Source organism: Temnothorax americanus, unplaced genomic scaffold, assembly GCF_048541705.1.
Source record: "Temnothorax americanus isolate GAGA-0224 unplaced genomic scaffold, ASM4854170v1 Scaffold181, whole genome shotgun sequence".
NCBI lineage: Eukaryota > Metazoa > Arthropoda > Insecta > Hymenoptera > Formicidae > Temnothorax > Temnothorax americanus.
The window spans coordinates 63,387-90,187 of NW_027509320.1; the positions used below are offsets into that span (position 1 = coordinate 63,387).

Sequence of the window (26,801 nt, forward strand, 5' to 3'; positions counted from 1 at the left end):
TTCTTATTATTAATCTACAGCAAAAAGGCAATCAAAACACGTAAGTAGAAGGACAAGCCTTTAAATTTAACCTATTACATTTATCTTAATCTATCTGCAAAGTTATTTATTTAACTCTTGAAAAAAATCGTATCAATGTCTCCTACTTCCCCCTATTAGACTAGTTTAGGAGTTTAAACTTCCAATTAACTTTCCCAGGTTGCAATCACCATGAATACTTTTGATTTAAAGTGCTATAAGTGGGATTTATTTTGCTTTGCAAAATTAACGGGAAATAAAAAGTTATTAACAATATTATCAACAGGGAGAGAGGGAGAGGGAGAGGGGGGAGAGAGAGAGGGGGGAGGGAGAGAGGGAGGGAGGAAGGGAGAGAGAGAGAGAGAGAGAGAGAGAGAGAGAGAGAGAGAGAGAGAGAGAGAGAGAGAGAGAGAGAGAGAGACTGTAACAAAATGTCAATGCGACATACGCAAACGCTACATTTTCGCGATTCGTAAAAGACAAATATAATTATTTTTTTGCTTTGTTATATTGTGGAACTGCAAAGTTTCGAAGTTGCATAGGTATCACCAGTATCGGCTCGTTGATCTGCGGAATATCCGTATAAATGGACCATGTACGCTCGATGCAGTCAAAGATGCCTGCAATAAATAAATCATAGGTTTGCAAAATAGTTCGTGAAGTCTTTCACAATTTCCTCTCACGTATTTTTACTTGCACTCGGAATATTCATACATCTTTGTAATTCTACTAAGCGATTCCGATTCCTCGAAGAAGTGTGTGTTGAGATTTTGATCAGTTTTTATTTCTGGATATATATAATAACAAGAAATTCTTAAATAAATATGATGTAATCTCTCTTGCTTATATGTTTTTTGTTTCGAGTCAATATCTGTCAGTGTATACCGCCGTATTTACGTTTAATAACCCTGTTAACATGATCCTATACCTGTTATCAATTTTACTGAAGGGAAATAAAAACAGAACAATAAATAAAAAAAGAAAACACAAATATTCGACTCTTTGATGTAGGCATACCAGTGGCAATCGTTTTAATTTCATCATCATTGCTGCCAAACTCTTGATAGATCCTATAATCCTTGGTCGTCTGATCGCTAAGTATATCGATCACATTCTGGCGACACTCCACCGGTGGATACTTCAAAATCGTCTCCATTCTCCTGATACTGCTCTGTATAATCCTTCCCTTCACTTCCGGCACCTTTAGACGTAGATATCTAAAACCGAAGAGTGCATTACATGAGGACAAAACATAAAGATCCTAACAAAAGTCTTTACAAAAAAAATACGCCAAGTACATAACAAACCAAAGTATATATTTTAGTGAAGGTCAATGTATGTATTTGAATGCTAGTTTTTTAGTATTGATGTTACGTTTTTCCTCAATTTCTTATCTGAATATTTCAGCGTTTATTAATAATATGTGTGTATATCCAGAGAACTGCTACATGAGAGAGTTAAATACTTAATTCTTACTTAATGTATAGGTAGTAGTACTAAAAATTGTAACATTCAGATAACAATATTAATATTATTGATAGTATATACCCGCACAGCACCTTTTATTGAAAATATACAATCCAATCCAATCCAATGGCGCAACAGTCCGAATCGGACTTATTAGACCTTCCCCAAAGTCATGTGCTTGTAGTGCGCGCACGCACGCAGGTTGTACGCAAGCACATGGAGATCTACAGTTTTTAACGCCGAATCCAAACGGCAAGGTAGAGAGGGTTTCTCTAGGCAAGGGATACTCCTGACGGGCTGCCACTCCGTCGAGGAGGAGAGACAAGCGATATAATTTTATTTATTTTGGTTCTACTAGGACTGGATTCGAACCTGAGATCTTTGGTTTAGCAGACCAGTGCGCTGTCTGCTACGCCACGCTTGCTCTCATTGCAAATATACACTTTTCACAAAAATTAAAGGAACACTAAATTCTTCTTTAAAAATAAGCAAAATTCAAGCAGCTGTAATTTCTTTAAAAATGAACAAAATTTAAGTTAAAAAAAAGGATTTTAAAGCTTGAAATCTCCACTTTCGAAAAGTCACTATTATTTTTTAGTTTCTGTGAGTTTGGTAATTTTTAATAAGTGTACAAATAATTCTCCGCCGTTTTACAATAGATGGCCCCATCAGGAGGTTATGGTTGAAATTGTCAGATGTAAAGTGTTATATCGTAAAGTTGGACATCTGGCAACACCATAAACTTGACATAGTATCAGACTGTATCGGCATCACATAATTCTTTTCGTGCGAAAATGTCGAATTTTGAGCCGAATAAGCGTCATTTGCGGGAACTTTTGATTTATTTCTTCAATTTGAAGAAATTTGCAGCTGAGGCGCATCGATTGCTTGTAGAGTGAGAGAAGTTGTCGTGAGTGGTTTCAAAAGTTTAAGAACGGTGATTTTGACGTCGAGGACAAAGAACGTAGCGAAAAGCCGAAAGTGTACGAAGACACGGAATCGGAAGCATTATTGGAGGAAGATTCGTGCCAAACGCAAAAAGAACTTGCACTTACATTAGGAGTGACTCAACAAGCAATTTCACACCGTTCTTTCACAATAAATGCCCAATTTTTGATAAAAAAACGGCGGAAACTTATTTGGACTTCTTTTACATATAGAAAACTACGTGCTGGACAAAATGGAAATTTTTCTTCTCACTTTGTAGGCCTGACACGTGCAAATAAAAAACTGCGAAAATTTTCGACTTTCTATATGAAAGCTTAAAGTTTTCCCTACAAAAATCTGTTTTTTTTTTGTATGTTTCTACGATTTTTTGTTACTGAGTTATCGCGGATTGAATAAGAAATGAGCATTTTTTACTTTGATTGCTCATAACTTCGTTAAAAATTCTTGTACTGCAATTCAAGAAACAGATTCTTAAAGCTGAAACTTTGCTCTATCGAATGTCAAATTTTTTTAAATAACACACATGTAAACATGATACAAATAAATTAAAATAATGTAAAAATTAGCAATTTTTTTCCTTTTTATTTTAATCCATAATATAATTGTGTAGAACAACAACAACAAAAAGGAAATTTCCCCGTAGTCCTCGGCGGGGGAACAGGTGGATCATAATAAGAAAGTTAAGGGTGTCTGGAAGAGTGTAATAGGGAAAAGGAGGATGGGGGAAGAGTAGCGGAGGATGTGAGGAAGGTAAAGAGGAAGTGCAGGAAATGGAGGCGAGAAAAAAGGCATAGCAGGGCAAGAGAAAACAGTCGGAGAAAAAGAGCCCAAAGAAAGAGGTTAGGGCTGACTGGAGAAGATGGCAAAGACAAGGAGATGGCACAGGAGGCGAGAAGGAAGTAAAGCGGATGCACAACGCGCGCGTCGCATCGTGTAGCGGCGGGCAAACGGAGTGATCGAGGGATCGGAGTAGCGAAGTAAGGAATCGAGAGAGCGAGGTGAGCAGAAAGAAAAGTAAGTAGTGACTATAGGGAAGGTGAGTGCACGTGGCGGTGGTAAAAGCGAGCAGTGGAACGAAGGAGAACATAAAGAAAGCGGTGTTGGTCGAAAGAATTGTCTGCGGAGGTTCTAAAAATTCCGAAAGAGGAAAGGAAAGGAAGATGGACGGAAAAATCGAATGTAGAGTAACACTAACAATCGACAGAAAGGTGATAAAAACGATAGTGGAGGAGCGAGCAGCAAGAATGACAAAGGAGCTTAAGAAGGAAATAGAAGAACTGAAAAGGAAGATGCACAGAGAATGGAGCAAAGCTCAGATAAAAGGAAGAGGGACGAGAGTGAGGAGAAAGGGGATATCGCGTACAAGAAAAATGGTAGTATGAAGATGATGAAAAGAACAATGAAAAAAAAAAGCAGGAAGAACATAATAATCAGGGTAGAAAGAGAGATGGGAAAGAGGTAACTAAAATTGGAAAAAGGTGAAGCAGTTATTTACAGAAGGATTGAAAGTGGAGGTGGAAGTGAGGGAAGTGAACGTGATAGGACTGAGAGGAGAATGGTTAACTTTGCTGGTAAGGATGGGAAGCGAGGAGGATAAAAGGAAGGTACTTGAAGCAAAAAGAAAAGAAGGAAGTAGAATGAAGGTAAAAATGGACGAGGACAAGTCAATTGAGAAAATAATAAAAGAAGGAAAAGAGAGGGAAAAAAGATAGAAAAAAAGAGAGGAAGAAATTAGGAGGAAAGAGAGGTTGGTAGAGGAAGAAATTACGCAGAAGATGGAGGAGAATCTCCTGATGAATTCGGACGAGAACGAAGAGGACAAAGGGGAGGGACCAGAGGAAAGACACTGGAAGAGGTAGGGAGGGTGTATAAGCAAACTTGTAAAGGGTTGGGAACGTCCCTGCAAAACACCACGTGTATATGTGTGTATATGTGTAAAAAAGGAAGAAGAGTGGGAGGAATGTAAAGATGTAAAGATTTTTGTAAAGGTTTGGGAACGTTCCTCAAAAACGCCCTTTAAGGCCAGAAGGCCAGAAGGTCAGAAATAAAAGTATACAGCCGAATAGGGGGGTAGATTGGGTCAAACTGAAAAGAAAAGTCTTATACCATTTTGCAAAATTCGCAATAGTTAACGAGTTATTAAATAAAACGTCTGAGCGAATGAGCGCACAAGGAGTGATAGAGGCGGGTCTCGGCCGGCACGGTGCACGTACGGCGCGCGGTGAGTGGTGAGGGGCGCGCGGCGCGTGGCGAGCGGTGGGGATCGAGTGACGAGCGGCGAGCGGGGCGCGGCGCGGCGCGGCGAACGGCGAGCGACAGATGATATACACTGCGGCGAAAAAGTATTAGAGCCAGCACAGGTAGCACACGTATTGCATAGGCATTGACGTAGCGTCTTACGCCTTAGATAATATTAATTAGTTTAGCTTGAATTATGTGTAATAGAAACATTTAATTTTAGTAAATATTTAGTAATTATTTTTTATGTCAAAGTTTACGAGGTTTACAAAGCTTTACTTTAACTTTTGTTTATGTTAGAACTCAATTCTCACGCAATTTTTGCACAACACGATAAATAGTACGATGTGTTGGATGCACCGCCCGGGAAATCGTTCCGCATATGTCCGAGTCGCAGCGCACGCATTTTTCTGCGCTAGTTAGCAAGCAACTATCACATTTTTATATTCTTAAGAAGTAAATCTTATTGTCGCTATCAAATACCGTGCGAACATTTATCGACTGATCTCGAGATTCCCGCGTATGTTTTTCTTATACAATCGCCAAAAGTCAATTGTTTCTGGCTAGATTCACCTACACAACAACTTCTTGTGCAGTTGCGTAAACCTTCGTATAGTAATAGACAGCGACAATGCGATTTACTTCGGAGGAATATACCGATATGATAGTAGCCTACGGGCTAGCAGGTGAAAATTGCGTGAGACAGGTTGTCTTGTGCATAATAGAAGAGACATACCAGTGCGTCGTCATGTTTGAGACGAAGAAAGAATACTCGACGCATTTTATGAAAATCCGAACAACAGCGTGAGTCGTGCAGCATGCGAGTTTCATCTCTCTCGGTACGAGGTGCATCGCACTTTACGAGAGAATGATTTGCATCCGTGCCACTACCAGCGGGTGCAACAGCTTTTAGCGCGAGATCTAGAACCACGGATATACTTTTGTTAAGGTATTGTCATTATCAACTTTTTATATTTGCGGTGATTTTTCGTTTATTGGTCGGATGAAAACCCGCACGTCGTCCGTGAGGGCAATTTTTAATATTGCTGGTCCATAAACGTATGGGCGGGAGTAATCAGGAATCAAGTGGTAAGTAAAAGTAGAAAGAAAGCAATTGTTTCTTGTTGTTTAAGTGAAGAAACATTTTTATTCATTATTTCCAAATCGGTCCATATTTTCTCTCACCGCGTTTAACTGGCAATATTTATGCCACGTTTATTGAGAATGAATTGCCAGTTCTTCTCGCGGATGTGTCCTTTCGCGTACGGGCGCAGCTAATTTTTCAGCACGACGGAGCTCCGGCTCCAGTGAGAAACGATACATCGGATCGACGTCGATTCGATATCGATCCTATCAGATCTCATCGATGCGGTTCTGCAGGTTGTTGAACATCGATAGTTTCAAATATTTCGAAGTTGTTTCAATGTTATGATAACTTTACAAACAATCTGTTTTGGTAGCATGTAGCAATATAATACCATATTTTCTATCAAGATTTTCAATGTTTTTCATGTTTGTCCATTATCAACGATTCGATATCGGTTCGATATCGATTCGACTTATGAGATGAAAAGAACTAAATTGTTTCCTGAATCGAAGAAAACTGAAAATTGTGTTTTAAATTATACATTAACCAAGTATGCGGTATATAATATATATATTATATATAATTTATATAAATTTATATATAATATACATTATATTATATATATGTATATATATTATATAATGTCCACTTTAAAAGAGGATTATGTACATTTATATATATGTTGTTATATGAAAAATTTGTTGCCGGGAATTACGTTTTTCAAAGAGAAAAACGAGATATATGGTAACGATAAGTTACTTTTTGCAGTGAGAATAATGAGTTATTATTATATTATTAATTAATTATAAATTTATTAAAAAATTATTATAAATATTTAAAATATATTTTATTATAACATATTCTTAAAATATATTGGGACAACTTTGCCGAATAATTAAGAATCATGCATGATGTACGCAATCATATCGATGTTGAAACGATGTCGAATCGATGTCGATTTGAACTCTTTGACATCAATTTGATATAGTTTCGACATCGATTCGATTACTATTTCTCACTGGTTAGAGACGGAGCACTCTGAATATGCTTCGATACGCATGCAATTTTATGTGAGAAGACATTTTCATGTCGTGAGTATGTACACTCTACCGGCAGGAATGCCTGGACATAATACATATACATAGACATGTACATATATGTCATATACATATCAAAATGTCCAGGCATTCCTGCCGGTCAGTACACATACAATTATGCGATAATATAGAAAAGTATATAGCCAACTTCGTGTCTTTTTTTAAATAAGTGCATTCGAATTGCCCGCCAACAATCCCGTACCTTCCAACCACGTGCCAATCATGAACGCGCCCAATGTGCCCGCGCTTTCAATCACGTGCTACTCATGAACGCGCCCAAATGCGCCGCGCCACACCGATCGCTATTTGTTTTCGTCTCTTGTCCTGTCGTTGCCTGTCGCACGACTCGCACGTACTGATCGCACGGGATCGCACTCGACGATCGACACCTAGTTTTGCAGAAGAAGGAGACGATCAGTTTTGGAGATTGAGAATTGCGAGACCTGAATAAATTGTCGAGCTGAATTAGAGTGTATTGACGTCGACACGATAGCAGATCAAGGACAACTTTGGGCCTGTAAGTATGATGTCTATATTTTTAGAAATATTTATTTCTTATATTTAACACTTTTTTTTAGAGTGTGTACGATCAAAATATTTCGCGGTAAATCTGAAGAATAGTGGCCTCCTCACCGATTTCGTTCAACTTGGGCTTGAGATCGTAAGTACGGAGATAGCACCCACAAAGTGGTGACCCCGACGTGATCCAGTATGGCTAATCCGACCGAGGGAACCAGTCAAATGGCGAATCTTATCGAAGAGCATGCGCTGATCAACCGCATAGGTGTAAAAGTACCCCCTTCTGGGCAGATGAACCGGAGCTATGGTTTGCACAATTAGAAGGTCAATTTATGCTTGGAGGCATTACACAGGACAGCACCAAGTACGCTTACGTATTGGCGCACATCGATACGAAACATGCCAAAGAGATTAAGGACTTAATTACGAAACCTCCGGCAGCTGATAAATACGCGAGCATTAAAAAGGCACTGATACAGCGCTTATCGATATCTCAAGAGCAACAAATTCGTCAATTATTAGAACATGAAGAGATGGGAGATCGAAGACCATCGCAGTTTCTACGACATTTGCAAGCCCTCGCTAGCTCTGCCATTCCGGAACAACTCTTGCGCACGTTGTGGATGGGTAGACTACCATCTCAACTGCAAGCTATACTTGCAACGAGGACCGCGGATATATTTGAAGTCAGCTGTAGGGCAGCTACAGTTGCCAGCGTACAACCCTCGACGAGTACTTCTACGTTGAAAGACCAAATTAAAGGACTGGCCAAACAAGTGGCAAGCCTAAACAGTCGATTGGCTCGGTCCACGGAGAACAGCAAGAAACGCGACCGTTCTAAGAGCCGTCCTTGCTGGAAAGATAAGGACACGGACGATAAAATATGCATTTACCATAGAAGGTTTAAAGATAAAGCCCGGAAATACACACAGCCGTGTGAATATAAGAAGCCATTGTCGTTGGAAAACTAACTGGGCGGTCGTTGTTAGCGGCAAGCGACCCCGGCCCAAAACGACCCTGCCACCTGTTCATGACGGATTGCAAGACTAAGACGCGATACCTGATCGACACGGGATGCGACGTCAGCGTTTATCCTCGATCGTTGGTGCAGAATCGTCGTTTGATTGGCACTAATGGACTTTTTGCGGCAAATGGATCCGTCATTAAGACATATGGAGACCTCGCCATACAACCAGATATCGGTTTACGTCGAGCATTCCTGTGGCGTTTCGTCATAGCTGATGTGACATCGCCAATTATTGGATCGGATTTCCTGGCACATTTCCACCTTCTTCCAGATGTCAGAAAGGGACAATTGGTGGATGCCAAAACAGGGTTAATAGCCAACGGGTCAGCAAACAGAAATGGAGCACCGTCCGTCAAATCAATGATAGGGGACTCACTCTTTCACCAGCTGCTAAGACGGTTTCCTCCCATTACGCAGACAACGGGAACACACAAGCAGAAGTGCTCACATTCCACCGTACATTATATAAAGACTACACCGGGACCTCCAGAGGCCTGCCGACCTCGGAGACTGGCACCGGACAAGTTCAAAGCAGCGAAGGCAGAGTTTGATCTCCTTCCGGCAGAAGGAATCATTCGTCCTTCCAAGAGTCCGTGGGCCTCACCCTTGCATATGGCTCCGAAAAAGGGAGATTCATGGAGACCCTGCGGAGACTACAGAGGAGTGAATGCTCGCACGGAACCGGACCGATACCCTGTCCCGCACATAGAAGATTTTACGCATTCGATGTACGGAAAGAAAATATATTCTACGCTGGATCTGGTTAGGGCTTACAATCAAATTCCAGTATATCCAGAGGACATCCCGAAGACGGCAATCATTACGCCATTCGGGTTATTCGAGTTCTGCTACATGCCCTTCGGTTTGCGGAACGCATTACAAACTTTTCAAAGGTTTATAAACGAAGTCTTACACGGTTTGGATTTTTGTTACGCCTATATCGACGACATCATAATCGCTTCGGACTCGAAAGAAAAGCACCTCAAACACTTAGAAATACTATTCAAACGCCTCGAAGAATATGGTATAAAACTTAATCCAGCGAAATGCGTGTTGGGAGCTACTCAAGTGAAATTCCTGGGATATCTAGTGTCCGCAGAGGGCGTACAACCGTTGGCAGAGAAAGTCCAGGCCATACAAGATTTCAAGAAACCCAAGAATATTAAACAACTGAGACAATTCTTGGGAACACTAAATTTTTATCGACGATTTATACCAAATGCAGCAAAAGACCTAGCGGCGTTGCATGACGTTCTACGTGGTCCTAAGACGAAAGGGAAAACTCCAGTAGAATGGACCCTGCAACTAGAGCTGGCGTTTAAAAACTGCAAAGACAGTTTGACGAAAGCTACGCTATTGGCACATCCGAAAACCGGAGCAAGAATGACCCTGACCACAGATGCCTCAGATACGGCACTCGGAGCAGTGGTACAACAAGAAACTGAAGTAGGATGGCAGCCTCTCGCATTTATGAGTAAAAAGCTCAATCGAGCTCAGAAGCAATACAGCCCGTATGACAGAAAACTGTTAGCAATCTATACAGCGGTAAAACATTTCCGCCATTTATTGGAAGGGCGTGAATTCACAATTCTAACGGACCATAAACCGTTAACATACGCGTTTCGACAAGATTTGCTACGAAGTTTCCCCAGACAGGCTCGACATCTAGATTTTGTTGGTCAATTTTCAACAGATATACGACATGTGGCTGGCAAGGATAACGTTGTCGCAGATACACTATCTCGTATCGAGGCCATCGAAAAGGCACCAGATTTTGAAAAGCTAGCAAAGTCGCAGAGGGAAGACATAGAGCTGAAAAAAATCTTGGACGGTGACAAACAGTCGTCATTAAAATTGAAACAAGTTCAAATACCAGGCTCTTCAACGACACTTTATTGTGACACGTCTACACCGATGCGCCATCACCTAAAGCAACGGCGAGACTGGTAAAGCAAAAATATGTATGGCCATGCATTGAACAAGATAGTCGCAAATGGGCACAAGCGTGCTTGCAGTGCCAGAAAGCCAAAATATTCAGACATACAGTCACACCAACAGGAAATTTCCTAGCGCCCACAAGAAGATTCCAACATATCCATGTAGATATAGTGGGCCCGATGCCAATTTCACTGGGATACAAATATTGCCTAACGCTAATAGACCGTTTTTCAAGATAGCCAGAGGCGATACCTATTCCGGACATAACGGCTGAAACGGTGGCTAAACAATTATTCGTCAACTGGGTGGCCAGATATGGAACTCCGACACGCATAACGACGGACCAGGAACGTCAATTTGAATCCGATCTCTTTAGAAAGCTGGCAAAGCTAACAGGATCATCTCACCTGCGTACTACGGCATATCATCCAGCAGCTAATAGGATGGTAGAGAGATTGCACCGACAATTAAAAGCTGCTATCAAAAGCCATCAAACGGAGGAATGGGCAGACATTCTCCCTGTAGTCTTAATGGGCATCAGAGCTGCCTGGAAAGAAGACCTTCAAGCCACACCAGCGGAAATGGTCTATGGGGAATCCATACGATTACCTGTACAATTCCTGGACAAAAAAAACACAGAGAATGATATGACAGAAGGTTTCGCTACACAATTAAGGAAAATAATGAAAAACCTACGACCAAAGATCAGAAGACATGGTCAAAAAGCTACATTCATATACAAGGACTTGGCTACATCACAGCAAGTCTTTCTGAGACATGACGCGCCGACAAGAGCTCTCCAGACACCATACGATAGACCTTATCAAGTCCTCAGTAGAGAAGAGAAAACTTATAAACTCCGCATAAACGGACGAGCTGTTCGAGTATCGGTAGACAGGCTGAAACCGGCTTACGTGCTGGAACAAGAAGAAGAAGCGTTTCAACCCGAGCAAAGCCCCGAGAAGACGCAGCCAACACGTACGAGAAGCGGACGAGCGTCACGTCCATCAATCCGTTTTCAAGATGGACTTTAAATCAACCAAGGGGGTGATGTGGCGGCTGAATCCTCACAGCGCCACGGGGCACCGCGCCGCAACGCTACACGCCTAGCGAGCCGCCGCTCGGGCGCGCCGCACGGTCGAACCGCCGCACGCGCTAGCGAGTTCGCCGGCGTCGATTAAGCCCCAATTGAACGAAATCGGTGAGGAAGCCACTATTCTTCAGATTTACCTATTTCGCGTTGTAAAATAGTATTTTCAATCATGAGAAAAGTTGATTTATTGGCATCACAATGTAAAGCTTTCATAACCTAAGAATCATTAATTTCGCGCAAAATATTTCCACCTTATTATTTGATATGTAATTTACGTGTAATGTTACATATAATGTAAATTTATATTGATCGACGTTAATGCGCTTTTACAGCCATGTAGTTACAGGTAATCTGCATTGAAATATAATGTATGCGGAAACGCGATAAACAGACGAGCGTATAGATCACGAAGGCTTTTACATTATTATTAGTTATTACTACACACACATATACACATATACACACACACACACACGACAATAGCCATATTATGTAAAAAAAAAATACATTATAAGAATTTTAGCCAGAAATGATTTGTCGAATCAATGTCGATTTGACATCGATGACGATGTCGATTGATAAATCGTCGATGAATAGTCGCTGCGTCGATACTGAGTGATATTTTTAGTATTTTGTGTAAAAAATTGTATTATACATTTTTTTATGAATAATTTTTTTCAGTCATATATACGCCGATATCGCTGTTTGTTTTTGCCTCCTAGTTCGCTGTCTGTCGCACTGTGGTCGCACGGTCGTACTTAACGACTAGTTTTGGAAAAAAGAAAAAGACGACCAGTTTTGAGCTTGAGAATTGAGCTGTTGCTTTATGCTACCTGAGCTATCAAATTAAGTTGTTGAGCTGAATGATTATAGTGAATTGACACAATGGCAGAGGACGATAGGCCTGTTAAGTATATCTATATTTTTAGAAATATTTGTTTCTTGTATTTAGCACTTTTAGAATGTACGATCAGACTAGCATAATAGATCACAAAGGTTACTACCGCAAATTAATTACTACTATCGTCTTCCCTATTAAAGAACAAACAAAATTATTTATTAAAAAGTTGTCTAAAAACAAATAGAAACATTATACACGCAGTACAAGTTTGGGGTAATTTATTACCCCGCTTGGCCTTTCACGTATGAGAAAATTCATAAAAACTCTCTAGGGTTAAATATAGTTAAATACAATACTAAAAAATATAGGAAATACTTTTTGTGCCCTAAAAATTGGGCTATTTTCAAAACGTAGAAACTCAGCAAAAAATCATTGCAGACAAAAAATTAAAAAAGCTTTTTGAAGTTTGAAGTTTTAACTTTAACAAACTATTATTAATAGTTTCTTAATATTTGTTTATTTTTCTTGTTCCATGCTTTAAAAAAAAACATATTGTTCTGTTCCTTAAAATTATGTGTATTTGACATTTTGCAGCTCAATAAAAAAATTTATCTCGAAAAATTCGGCCCAAGTTTTATAAATTAAAATCTTTTGCTAACTTGGCTAAAAAATTATCTTTAAAATGCTTTTTTTATTTTTTGTCTACAATAATTTTTCGCCGAGTTTCAGTGGTTTGAAAATAGCTCAATTTTTAGTATAGAAAGTGTTCCCTATTTTTTTTGTGTATGAACGTATTATTTACTATAAATAATTAGATATCTTGAAAAAATAGTCACTGTAATTATAGTTATTATAGAACTAAAGATCACACACGCACGCACGCACGCACGCACGCACGCACGCACGCACGCACGCACGCACGCACGCACGCACGCACGCACGCACGCACGCACGCACGCACGCACGCACGCACGCACGCACGCACGCACGCACGCACGCACGCACGCACGCACGCACGCACGCACGCACGCACGCACGCACGCACGCACGCACGCACGCACGCACGCACGCACGCACGCACGCACGCACGCACGCACGCACGCACGCACGCACGCACGCACGCACGCACGCACGCACGCACGCACGCACGCACGCACGCACGCACGCACGCACGCACGCACGCACGCACGCACGCACGCACGCACGCACGCACGCACGCACGCACGCACGCACGCACGCACGCACGCACGCACGCACGCACGCACGCACGCACGCACGCACGCACGCACGCACGCACGCACGCACGCACGCACGCACGCACGCACGCACGCACGCACGCACGCACGCACGCACGCACGCACGCACGCACGCACGCACGCACGCACGCACGCACGCACGCACGCACGCACGCACGCACGCACGCACGCACGCACGCACGCACGCACGCACGCACGCACGCACGCACGCACGCACGCACGCACGCACGCACGCACGCACGCACGCACGCACGCACGCACGCACGCACGCACGCACGCACGCACGCACGCACGCACGCACGCACGCACGCACGCACGCACGCACGCACGCACGCACGCACGCACGCACGCACGCACGCACGCACGCACGCACGCACGCACGCACGCACGCACGCACGCACGCACGCACGCACGCACGCACGCACGCACGCACGCACGCACGCACGCACGCACGCACGCACGCACGCACGCACGCACGCACGCACGCACGCACGCACGCACGCACGCACGCACGCACGCACGCACGCACGCACGCACGCACGCACGCACGCACGCACGCACGCACGCACGCACGCACGCACGCACGCACGCACGCACGCACGCACGCACGCACGCACGCACGCACGCACGCACGCACGCACGCACGCACGCACGCACGCACGCACGCACGCACGCACGCACGCACGCACGCACGCACGCACGCACGCACGCACGCACGCACGCACGCACGCACGCACGCACGCACGCACGCACGCACGCACGCACGCACGCACGCACGCACGCACGCACGCACGCACGCACGCACGCACGCACGCACGCACGCACGCACGCACGCACGCACGCACGCACGCACGCACGCACGCACGCACGCACGCACGCACGCACGCACGCACGCACGCACGCACGCACGCACGCACGCACGCACGCACGCACGCACGCACGCACGCACACACACACACACACACATGCATTGTTTAATACGATACGGTTGATATTTACGACAAATCATGTAAACTTTTGTCTCCGACTTATATTTATAACATTATTAAAAACAGTTTCGACAATCTTTGTACTCTTGGCCATTTTTTAATGCGGTTTTTTTTTATATAACGCAATTTCTTTTTACACGATTTCTTTTGCTCTACGGCATAAAATAATAAGTATGTCTTTTGTATTTCTATATCTTCTTTACACGAGTTTCTTCCTCAATAATATAATCTTTTTAACGCTTACGCGGTACACTTTAACCACGTAAAAAGAAAATTATGTGTACATATACAGGATATTCCATTTTTAATGATAACCTCGAATATATTTGAGAAAAATAAAAAATGTTTTAGACAGAAGTTGCATGGTTTATGGGAGGAAAAATGATGGTAAAATCAATTTTTTAAGGAAACAGGTTTATCATTTTTTAAAATTAAATTATAAAATTTTTTACATAAAATGATTCTCCTAGTTATTCCGCATATAAAAGTATTAAAGTACAATTATAAAAAAAAATGAATAGTTTATGAGATATTTTATATTTCACATTAAAATATGTCAGAATAAAATATAATATATTTCATAAAATATTGATTTTTTGATAATTTTGCCTTAATGCTTTTACCTTAATACTTTTTTGATATGCAGAATAACTAGGAGATTTATCTTATGTAAGAAAATTATATAGATCTATTTTAAACAATTATGGTGACCGTGTTTCGTTGAAAAATCGATTTTTTCAAAAATTGATTTTACTATTTTACCATTATTTGTTTTTCTCCAAACCAAGTAACTTTTGTCTGAAACATTTTTTTCTAAAATGTATGTTCAAGAAATATTTAAGGTTGTCATTTAAAATAAAACACCCTGTATAACCTTAAGTCTTAATATTATATCTTGTAACATTATAACGTGCTTTTTGTTCATTTTGAAGATCATAGAACGAAACTTTAAGAGATCGTTGAATCGAAATATACGTAAGCGTGCTGCAAAGCGCCTTAGATTAGACAAAGTCAATGCTATTGTGAAACAGCAGCATTTTAATTCCGCTAGTGACAGTACTGATGATATGGAAGAAAATATTGCATTTTGTAATGAGTCATCTGAAGATGATGGCTATAACTGCGTTTATTTTCATGAAGAAAGTCAGAATGAACAGAATGCTGTTGAACACATTGACTATGGACCTGATCCATCAATAAATGAAATTGATAGCGTGAATCTTACTGCTTCTGAAATTGCAAGTGATGATAACAGTGACAGTATTATCTCATCACAAACAGAAGCCCAGGCACTAAACAGATGTTGGTTCTATTACTTCTGAAAGTAACGAAGAAAATAATACATCAGACGAAGAACAAATTCAACAAATGTATTTTGCTGATGAAAATGAGAAGGCTCAGTATGTTAGAGCTGCTATAGAAGCATGGGCTCGTGAGCCAGGAAGACTTTCAAAGAGGAAGCTAAATGATCTACTTTCTAAACTTCATCCTGCATTTCCAAACTTACCTCTTAGTTATAAAACCTTTTTACAAACTCCTGGGATTAATTTAATACCAATTAATGGTGGAAAATTATGGTATAAAGGAATTTTAGATTCTATGGATTTACAGGAATATTTAGCACGTTTTCATGAAATTATCATTGATATCAATATGGATGGGCTTCCTCTCCACAAAAGCTCCCCGATCAGATTTTGGCCTATATTAGGTAGGCTCGTAAGAACAAAAAATGAGCCTTTTATTATTGCACTTTTTAAAGGAAGAATTGATTCTAATGTAAAGGATTTTCTTAATCTTTTTGTGAAAGAGGTTGCTCACTTGCTTCAAAATGGTTACACAAACAATGATATTGCTTATAAATTTTCGATTAGGCATTATATTTTAGATGCTCCAGCTCGTGCAAAAGTAAAGTGTTGTATTGAACATGGAGGATATTGCGCTTGTGAGAAGTGTGAGGTTGTAGGAGAATGGATTGATCATCGCATGACATATATAAAACTTGATGAGACTCTGAGAACTGATGAGTCATTTCGTGACCAAGAACAACCATATCATCATCTGGACCGCTCTCCATTGCTTGACATAGAACCTCTTCTAGTGTCTCAGTTCCGTTTAGATGCACTGCATCTTATCGATTTAGGTGTATTCAAGAGATTCCTCTTAGCTCTTTTAAAATGGAATGGACCTTGGAAGCTGCATCGTGACATTGTTATAGCTATTTCCCATAAGCTAGAAATGCTGAAGGACTCATGTCCATCGGACTTCAATAGACCTCCAAGATCTTTTCAAGATTTTACCTATATGAAGGGTACAGAGTACAAACGACTCTTGCTGTATGATGGTGTTTTAGTTTTTCGTGATTATTTATCTAAATAATATGTATATAAACTTTTTTTACTTCTGCACTCAGCCATTTATATCTTAAGAAGTCTTGTGTTTGTGAGAAATCTTTATGGCTATGCAGACCAATTATTAAGGACTTTTATTAATCATTCTGCAGATGTATTTGGAAAAAGATTTGTTGTGTATAACGTTCATAGCATGTGTCACCTGTCTAAAGAATGTGAAAAACATGGCGCATTTGATACTTTTAGCGCTTATCCTTTTGAGAACAAATTGTTTTCAATTAAAGCATCTCTGCAATCTGGATATAAACCGCTCAAACAAGCTGCATATCGTGATTTAGAGAAATCACGACATGTTGACATTGTCTTTGAAGATCATGAGAATAAAGTACATTTGGAAGCTCAGAGAAGATTTGTATTTAATGAGATAATAGATGGTCTGCAATTCAGAAGAATTAAAGTAAACGATACAATTTTTAAGTGCAACAAGAAAGATTCCTGTTTTAAAACTGTTAAGGGTGATATTGCTGTCCTCTACAATATTGTACAGAGACATGGTAAAGTTTTTTTGTTGGATACTATTTTACACAGATGGAAGACGTCTATCAGTATCCTCTATCTTCGTCAGAACTAGGTATTACACAATTAACAGATATCAGTAAAGAAAGGCGTGTTTTTCCTCTTACTGAAATTGTTGCTAAATGATGGCTTATTCCCGATGGAGAATTTTTTTTATGTTTTCCATTGCTTCACACTATGCCTCTTCTATAGTTGATAAGCGATGTAAGTAATGTAGTCTATTAATATTTCTGTTCTTTCAGTGTAATGGTATAATTATGACCAAAGTGATTTATTATACATTCTAATTTGTTTTCTTGTCTTTTTTTCTTCTGTATTTGCATACATGATAACAGTTAATTAAGCTGCTGTACAGCAAAATTGTATTTTAGAGCTTGAACAACTGTGATGTAGAGTATAAATTCATTTATGTTGTTACATAAAATTTGGATAGTATGACAGATATATCCTGTTTGTGATTCTAATTTTTAATTAAAATTATTAACAAAAACAGTTTAGTATTTGTATGATAATTATCACATTATTTTTTATGTTTCTATTATTGATCTCTCTCCTGAGATAATAATAATTAATGTTTCTATACACTTTTAGTTTTTTTCTTTTTTAAATTTTATCGTCTTTTTTGCAGTTTGTGGTGTAGAAATTTTTAACACATGAAGGAAAGAGGCTAACTTCTGATGATGTATTTTATGCTGTTGGTCTTACTCGATGGTTCACAACTGAATTAGATGAAAATATGGAAGTACAGATAAAATGGCCTCCCACATCTGTAGATGCCGGAAGTTTAGTAAGGAAGGAGAAACCGCCTGATCCAAATTGAAGAGAGGAAACCGTTTTAATTAAGAGATTTTATGGTAAATAGGTTTTTTATAGGAAAGACGAGAAAAAATGTCAACTTCTTAAAGCATAAATTGTAATGGGTTGTGTTCTAGTAATATTTACAATAATTTGAAGCAACTTTGTGTTTCATGCTAGCAATATGTTAAAAAACTCAAATTTTTCCATGTTGTTTAAAATTACTCCTTCATAGAATATGCAGTTATTTTTGTAAAACTATTTTCGAGTCAGTATTATGTCTCTTTCTTAATTTTACTATACCATCAGTAATTATATTCTTATTCTGTCTAGTCATTTTTTCACAATTTAATTATTTTTCTTCTAATATTTTTGTCTGTCTTTTTCACGCTAATTTAAAAGTGTTAAATCTCTAGGTTTTCTATGTTAAGCAGTCAATGAATTAAGTGTTAAACATTTTCTCCTGTATAGATTGCTTCCCAACTTTTGTAATTAAATAACTTCTGTAAGGTTATTCTATTTAGATCTGTAATAGAAAAAATTACTTTTGGAGTTGTTGATTAAATAAAATGTTCAACAAGTTTTTCAAGATTTTGTCCTACTTCAATACTTTAATTTCTATTCAATAAACTATTATCGTCTACATTTTGATGATCAAGTGTTTTTTTGTTTTGATACAAGGATGCTTTAGCTTTGTATGATTTATATAAAGTAAATCACTAAAAGTATTGCAGGCTAATAATTTTAAGTACATGTTGTTAAAAATATCAAGGTGTTTTTGGAATGACCTTAATAACTTCACTTTAGAAAATTAACTTTATCACAAAATACCCGCTACCAAACGGTAGAAAATAAGAATTTCATATCTCGTTGAGTTTCAATAATATTAGCTTGCAATATCTTTAGTAATTTACCTTATATATAGGTGCTTATTGTTATTTAGAAGTATTTGTCATTACCATTTGCTTAGTTTGTTTAGTTATCTGATATTTGTTGCAGATTTATATGACAAGGCTGCTGCTTCATGCAAGGGACATGTAGAGGATTCCAATTATGAAACAGATCATCGTGAATTAGTTAGAAGGCTCAGAATAAAAAGAAAAAACAACACTTAAACTCATCTGACAATGAGTCAGAAAACGAATCAGATTCCGGATCTGAAGATTTTAGTGTCAAAAAGATGGCAAGGACCCATCTAAGCAAAAAGAATCTTTCAAAATCAAAAAAGACGGTACCAGTACCTCCTCCTGTTCCTTTTGTTAAATCAGAAAGATTTGTTACATCTCCGTATAAATTAGTACGGCAGAAGCAGCATTCTTCCCAGCTAGAAAAACAATCAACTTACAAAACAATTGTTTGCAAATCCTCTGGAAAGAATGATGGAAAACAAGTTGCCAAACGTAACATCTTTAACAACATAAAGGAAAAAATACAGAAAGAAAAAGATAAAAAACTCGCGTTGTCTAAAAAACGTTGTCAGTTGCCAAATAAATAACTTAAAAATCTTGCAAGGATAAAGCACCCTTGTATGAAGATAAAGAGAATGATCAAGAAAATATGGATGATGTTAGTTTATTGGATAGAAGTAAAAATATTGAAGTAGGACAAAATACTGAAGAACTTGTTGAAAACTTAAATAAATCAACAATTCCAATGAAGAATATTCCTGAACAACAGTCATCCTCTACAGATATTGATGAAGTTTCGGCCAGCTCATCTAAAAAAGATTTTATCTTATCAAGTAAATTGAAGGAAAGTAAACCTTTGCCAAGTATGCCCTGTCCTGCTGTAGGCAAAACCTCATCCTTCAGTGATAAGTCTCATGCTAATAATCATTGTCTGTTTCAATCTGGGACGTCGGAAAAGTCTGGAAGCAGTGGTACGTCCTCTCAGAGTAAAAAAAACAGGTAAGAGAGAGAAGTAAAAAAATTATTTATTGTTAAGAAAAAATTAGTTATTGTTGTACATATAAATTTTATTTTGTCATGTTTGTTTTGATTTGCAGATATTTCTCTTTCTGATCCCAGCACATATGACATAAAAAAAGAATTAAGACAACTGAATAGCAAACTAGATACTTGTTTAATGAATCAGGAGAAACTAAATAGGTATATACTTCCGGGTGAGAAAGTCATCAAAAGACCCAGAGGATTCCCTTCACTTCCGGTTCAATCTGAACAAGAGCTACATGATTTAGAAACATTTTTAGCTAATGATGAAAATTTATCAGCGGCAGTAAGTTTTTCAACATGTAGTATGCTTGGCAAAGGTAATATCTACGTTTTAAATAAATTATGTATTAATTTTTTATTTTTTTCTCAGAGTATGTATCTTGGAAGATTTGTGGACAAAAATAGTCTGGAGAGTTCAGTCAGGAAATTATTACGAAATATACTTAATAACAATGTGGCAAACAAATTCAGCTTTCAAGGAGCCAAGGAAAAACAAAAGTTTGATGTACTGAAGATATGGGAACTTATTCTAGGTGAGCAAAAGTACTGAAGATTTACACTTGTTAAATTTTGGTTACCTTTTTGTTTTTAGAAGAATAAATATCTTGAGATTTTATGATACTAAAATTTTATTAATTTATTAGAATTTTTATGACCAATAAAATTTTTTTATTTTGAATATTTAGAGTCTACTATATATTAACAGGAAAAGTTGACAATATGAGAATCTGATTCTATCAAGTGCTGAAAAAACAAAATAAGTTTCACAAAACTTGTTGAAGATTAAGAGACACGGTAGTGTCTCGTGCCAAGTGCAAGCGGAGCGAGACCGACCGTGACTTTGATGTCTGTTCTTATATAATAGCTATTGTCACGTTTAATAGCTTAATATAATAAATATATTTTTAATGTTTAGGTGCACTGCTGTTATATTTTGAAGCAGAAGATATGGCTGTGGCTGAAAAGGTTGCAAGTTCTTGGCTGGCCAATGCTCCATGGCGCGCATAAACGGATGGAACTATTCGTAGCAAGAAATTTAAGAAAACCGAATAGTTCACCAAAGCTGGAGAAAAGAGAAAGAAAGGATGTAGAAAAAATTTGCTATGCCAAGCCACTTCTCCTATGAATATAGGCCATCTATATATTTATTTAGATAACAATCTTTGTTATCTAACATTTACTTTTATTGATAATAATCTGTAATTGATTTATGTTTTTTGCGTGTAAGTCATGGAAAGTAATAGCGAATTTGGTCGCTTTGCTCTTATAGTGCGCACTAGTGCATGCAACCGAATTTGCTATAAGTCATTTTTCTTTTTTTTTAATACTCTGTTTTTTTAATGCGATTGATTCTTATGAGAATGATGGATCTCTTATCTATCTGTGACTTAGATGTTAAATTTCTAGTTAAGTTGTGATATTATTTGGTAACCTGAAGATATTTTGTAATTTTGATGATAGCAAATCTGTTAATTTTATGTTAATTATAATGGTCATTTAAACATATAGAATACTCTAAGCTGTTATAATTTTACTGCCATAATGATGCGAAACAAATCTAAATAATTTTGTGAACTGTTAGTTGCTATTGAGATTTAAACTTTCTACTGAACGTTTTACATTTTTAGTTAGTGCCAGTTTTTATCTTTCTACTTTACTTTTTTGATTTTTTGCATTGTAAGCATATTTTATTTTATAAATCTACCTTATTGTAATTGCATTATATATATATAAATTTCATATTTTTTGAATATATTTTTCACATAAATAAAAAAGTTTGAAATTAATTTTTTGTTTAAATTGACAAGTTTATTTAGTTTATTTATTGATTTTATATGGTATTTTATTGTAGTAAGAAATAGCAATCGAATCGATGTCGAAACAATGTCGAATCGATGTCGAAGAGTTCAAATCGACATCGATTCGACATTGTTTCGACATTGATTCGATTGCTATATTTTTCATAGAAATAGCAATCGAATCGATGCCGAAACAATGTCGAATCGATGTCGAAGAATTTAAATCGACATCGATTCGACATTGTTTCAACATTGATACGATTGCTATATTTTCATAAATGTCAAATAATTCTTAAAAAGAGGTTGGAATAGAATTTCCTCCGCGTTTGCAAACTCTCTTTTATCGTTATAAAAGCGCTCTAGCTGTCATACGAAATATATCGATTTTTTAAGGATTTTGATATCGATGAATGCTCGAACCTGTGACCACCTGAATATCGAAATCGATGTAAAGATTGATTTTCTAATGATATCGAGATTTTGATATCTAATCGACGTCGATCCGATGTATCATTTCATTTTAGTCGTCAAGTGCGCGAAATATTAAACGCGCGTTTTCCTTATAGGTGAATGGGTCGTGGTGGCCCAATCGCCTGGCCGGCACGGTCGCCAGATTTAAATGTATTAGATTTTTTGTATGGGGTCATATAAAAAGTCTAATCGAGCAGCAGCGTAATGGTGGAAAAAACGAGGTACGTGAAGCTATTGTTGCGGCCTTCGATATTATTACGCCGGACATGGCGCACCGTGCGACGCGCAATATTGTACGAAAGGCCGAACTCTGCATACGAGAAAGAGGACGGCACTTCGAACAATTTTTGCATTAAATAATGAGAGTGGATTAGGCCTACCGGGGAAACCACTATAAAAAAAACGCACCAAGCTATCTACCGCAAGGTGGTGTGGAAATGATAACGTATTATTTTCCTGCCATCGAAAAGGCGAGAGGCTAAGAGCCAGCGCACGTACATTGCCGTAGCATCTTACGCCTTACGTACAGAAATTACGTACGAGAATGTTGCGTTACGCGGCACGTACGCAGCAAAAAATCGTGTGTATACGTTAAAATTTCCTTGTGTTACTAAAATTTAATTATTACTTTAATGTAAAATACACATACAACAACTATGTTATTCATTTCTTAACATTTACATATGTTACATTTATGTCAACGTGATAACTTAACATTTTATGCGTATGTCATGTAGAAATTAAATATTATTTTGAATTCTTTTAATACAATTATTTTTTTTTTTTTTTATAAAACGTCTTATGATGGGTGTCCACCTGCGAGTAAAACTCTCGAGAGTAGCTCTCGAGATTGATTCTCGCAAATGGATATATTCCTGGAGAGTACCTAACGGAGAATGACGCGCAGCTCTCGGCGAGCAAACTTGTCAAGACCTACTCGCAAATCGACACGACGTTATTTTACTCTCGGAGATCAGCTCGCCAAGCTCGAACGCTGTTCGTATTTTGAGAGCTACATGTTGAGAGTAAAAACCAAGATGGCAAAAGTTTGTTCCTTTGATGACTTAAAGGAATTTATTGAACAATGCGGAAATCATTTTAAGTAATAGGTTTCTTCAATAGAGAATATTATCTTAATAATAGCTTTAAGATATACTTAGCACAAATCTTAGAAAAGCTCATAATTTTGTGCTCAAAACAAGAATTCATTCTTCTTTCAAGAATATTATATACTTCTCTTCAGTAGACTGTATATAGTAAGTAATCCGAATTCTTGTATTAATTAAATATTCTTATTTGAAGTGTGTACTAGACTTGCTAATATCTAGAATATGTTTTGAGTAAATGTGAGGCTTGCGATGACTTTATGGTAGATTTGCGGATATATGAACTTATCAAATATTTAAAACAAGTAATATTTACTTGCGGATAGTATATATTTTTCTGTGTGTATGTTTACATACGACGACACGTGATTTCTTTGTTTTCACCGGTTTTCATCCCATTTTCGTGTGAAAACTCGAGCAGCAAAGACGTAACGTTTCATTCCAAGGCATTTTTCAGTGTTTTAACATTTAACAGTGTAACGTGATTTCATTTTTCAAAAAAGTGATAATGGAAAAAGGTTTGTACGACTTGAAATTTGTGATGACAATATTACTCCACATTCCAGACAAGCATAATGATGAGAGCAGTCCCGAATCGACAGATTCAGAAAAAGAGAATAGCACAAGCTCTGAAGAAGATTTGGAAGGTACAATTTTTAATCCATTATAAGCAAAAGTGTGCACGTGCACTTGTATAGAATCAAAATTTGATTTAATATTATTTGGGTGACAGTATACACATTTATATCAAGTTTACATATTTTTTTGCTATGCCATTGAAAATATTCCTAACATTTTATATAATTGTTAATTACATTTTTGAGTTAAACTATGTGAAAATTGTGATTTCTCGTGATTGTGTTACGTATTGCGTGCATAGCCTTATTTTATCATTTATTTCGACGCATATGCTCTTACATATGCTTCAGAATTCGAACCACAAGGAAACAAAAATTCACGGAAGCGTAAGAGGCAACCACACATGCATAAAAAATTCATTGCAAAAGAAAATGTGGAACGTGGCCAAGAACATACCACCAAAAAAGGGAAAATTATTCCAGGAAAAAGATTCATTCCGCAAAGTATTTGCAAATGTAAAACTTACTGCTCAACAAAAATTGATATTGCTCGCCAACAAGAAATATTTTCGACTTACTATGAACAATCAAACAAAAGTCAAAAAACATTGCTGATCCGTACATCGATTAAGAAGACACCAACTACATCTAAAAGAGATCCCTTTTTGCCGATTATTCCAAGAAAGAGTAGAGAATTCAATTACAAATATTTCTTAACAGACAGCAATGGCATTGAACAAGAAGTATGTAGATCATTCATGCTGGGATGCTACCAGATCACTGCATCTTCAATGAATCGAGCAGTAAAATCGGCACAGTCAAATCCCAGCGCATCAGAAAAAAGAGGAAAAGGTCCCTCAGCGAATCGGACTAGCGAGACACTTAAACAGGGTGTTCGGAATTTTATCAACCGATTTCCAAAGTATGAATCACATTATGGTAGATCAGATTCCGAGAAGAAATACTTAAATTCAAATTTAAATTTGGCAATAATGTACAGAATGTACAAAGACGACTGTGAAGTCACGAACGCAGACTTTGTATCCGAGCATATGTTTCGAGACATTTTCAACTATGAATTTAATTTGAGTTTTAAAAAACGACACACGGACACATGTAAAACCTGCGATACGATAAAAGTGAACTTAAACAACAAAGATCTGCCGAACGAAAAAAGAGTAAAATTCGAAAATATGCAAGAAGAACACGACAATTTGAGGAAAAAAATTCACGCAGAGTTCAAACGCGACGTTGAAAATGCAGATGAAGATACGATTGTTCTAACGTTCGATTTGCAGAAAGTACTGGAAACACCGTCAGTGACAACTGATATCGCATTCTACAAGCGCCAACTTGCTACTTACAATCTATGTATTGTTAATGAGATTTCAAATCAAGATACGTGTGTATTTTAGCATGTATAATGAAATCCAATTGTGTTATTGTATGGAGAAAAATTCTGACCTCGGATTCGGAATGAGCGGGTCTTTTTACCCCTGTACGTTCCGCCCACCGCGAAATCTCGCTTACTTCATCCATTTTTTATCAATTTTGTGTTCATTTATTGCAAAAATAGAAATTTTCGAATTTTTCAATTATGACCTCGGATCGGATTCAGCGAGTCCTTGTATCCTTTTAATCAAGTACAATAAAAAAACACATTTGGATTTTCATAAATATTATTGACTAAAAGGAGCAAAGTTAATAATAATTTCCCCTGTCATTTCAGCATACATGTACATGTGGTCCGAAGATGTTGCTGCTAGGGGAGGGCAAGAAATGGCGTCTTGCTTGCGAAAGCATTTCCAAAACCACGTTCCGGAAAATGTAAAACACGTCATCCTGTACTCGGATTCATGCGGAGGCCAGAATCGGAACATAAAAATTACGCTTCTCTTAAAACATTATTTGGCAAACAGCTCAATTAATTTAATTGAAGAGAAGTTCTTACTGTCTGGTCACAGCTATAATAGCTGCGACCGAAATTTTGGATTAATAGAAAAGGAACGCAAACGGCACGAAACTGTCAACACCCCGGACCACTGGATTGACATTATTAAGAATACCAAAAAAAAGCAACCATTTTTTGAAGTTAAAAAAATGCAATCGACTGATTTCTTTTCATCACAGGATTTACAAAAGCTTATTGTAAATCGAAAACAAGACGTAGATCACAACAAAATAAATTGGATGAAAATTAGAACGATCAAACTCGACCAAGAGCAGCCGTTTCATATATTTATGACATTTGATGACGAGATACTGCGCGATGTTGACATTGGCAAGAAGAAATGTACAGAAGAGGAATTTAAAGAAGCGGATCTTTCGCTTTTGTATTCCAATGGAAGACCAATTACGAAACAGAAGTACAACGATTTGATGCAGCTTATCCAATTTATCGATCCAAAATACAAAGCTTTTTATCAAACACTGAGGGTAGAAAATTCGTCTAAAGATTTTGACTTAGCGAGCGGTGATAGTGACGCAGAGTGAAACCTTAGCTTCAAGTAAAATTATGGACCTGAATGAATGTAGTGAGATTATAGAAATGTACCGAAAAGACATATGTAAAAGTTAAAACAATGTTTAAAATACATGTTTATTTTTTATATTTATTAAAAATATAATGATAAAAAAATACTGCCAATTTTCTAATTT

The 26,801-nt window shown here is 38.1% G+C and overlaps 2 protein-coding genes and 1 pseudogene across 5 annotated transcripts in view; 2 read left to right on the plus strand and 1 right to left on the minus strand.

Moving 5' to 3' along the window:
- Window positions 1-373: 373 nt before the first annotated feature.
- The window catches only part of Tan (C45 family peptidase tan), a 39,386-nt gene continuing 12,958 nt past the window's right edge, over window positions 374-26,801 (minus strand). For all 4 annotated transcript variants that reach the window (XM_077404325.1, XM_077404327.1, XM_077404324.1 and 1 more), the window contains exons 7-8: window positions 1,036-1,235; window positions 374-638 (exon numbers count right to left, since the gene is read on the minus strand). In XM_077404325.1, coding sequence (XP_077260451.1) covers window positions 508-638; window positions 1,036-1,235 — 331 coding nt within the window. In that variant the 3' untranslated portion in view covers window positions 374-507. The remainder of the gene's footprint in view (window positions 639-1,035; window positions 1,236-26,801) is intronic.
- On the plus strand, window positions 15,887-18,781 carry LOC143896425 (uncharacterized; annotated as a pseudogene).
- On the plus strand, window positions 19,939-21,354 carry LOC143896431 (uncharacterized). Its single transcript, XM_077404328.1, has 4 exons — window positions 19,939-20,144; window positions 20,243-20,472; window positions 20,560-20,722; window positions 21,106-21,354. The coding sequence occupies exons 1-4, from the start codon at window positions 20,060-20,062 to the stop codon at window positions 21,195-21,197; spliced, it is 570 nt and encodes a 189-aa protein (XP_077260454.1). The 5' UTR covers window positions 19,939-20,059; the 3' UTR covers window positions 21,198-21,354.

Excerpts from the sequence above, each read along its gene's own strand:
- LOC143896431 (XM_077404328.1), top strand. The coding sequence starts at position 20,060 with ATGCTAATAATCATTGTCTGTTTCAATCTGGGACGTCGGAAAAGTCTG. Across the intron at positions 20,145-20,242 it reads TCTCAGAGTAAAAAAAACAG|ATATTTCTCTTTCTGATCCC; the intron begins GTAAGAGAGAGA and ends TTTGATTTGCAG. Across the intron at positions 20,723-21,105 it reads GATATGGGAACTTATTCTAG|GTGCACTGCTGTTATATTTT; the intron begins GTGAGCAAAAGT and ends TTTAATGTTTAG.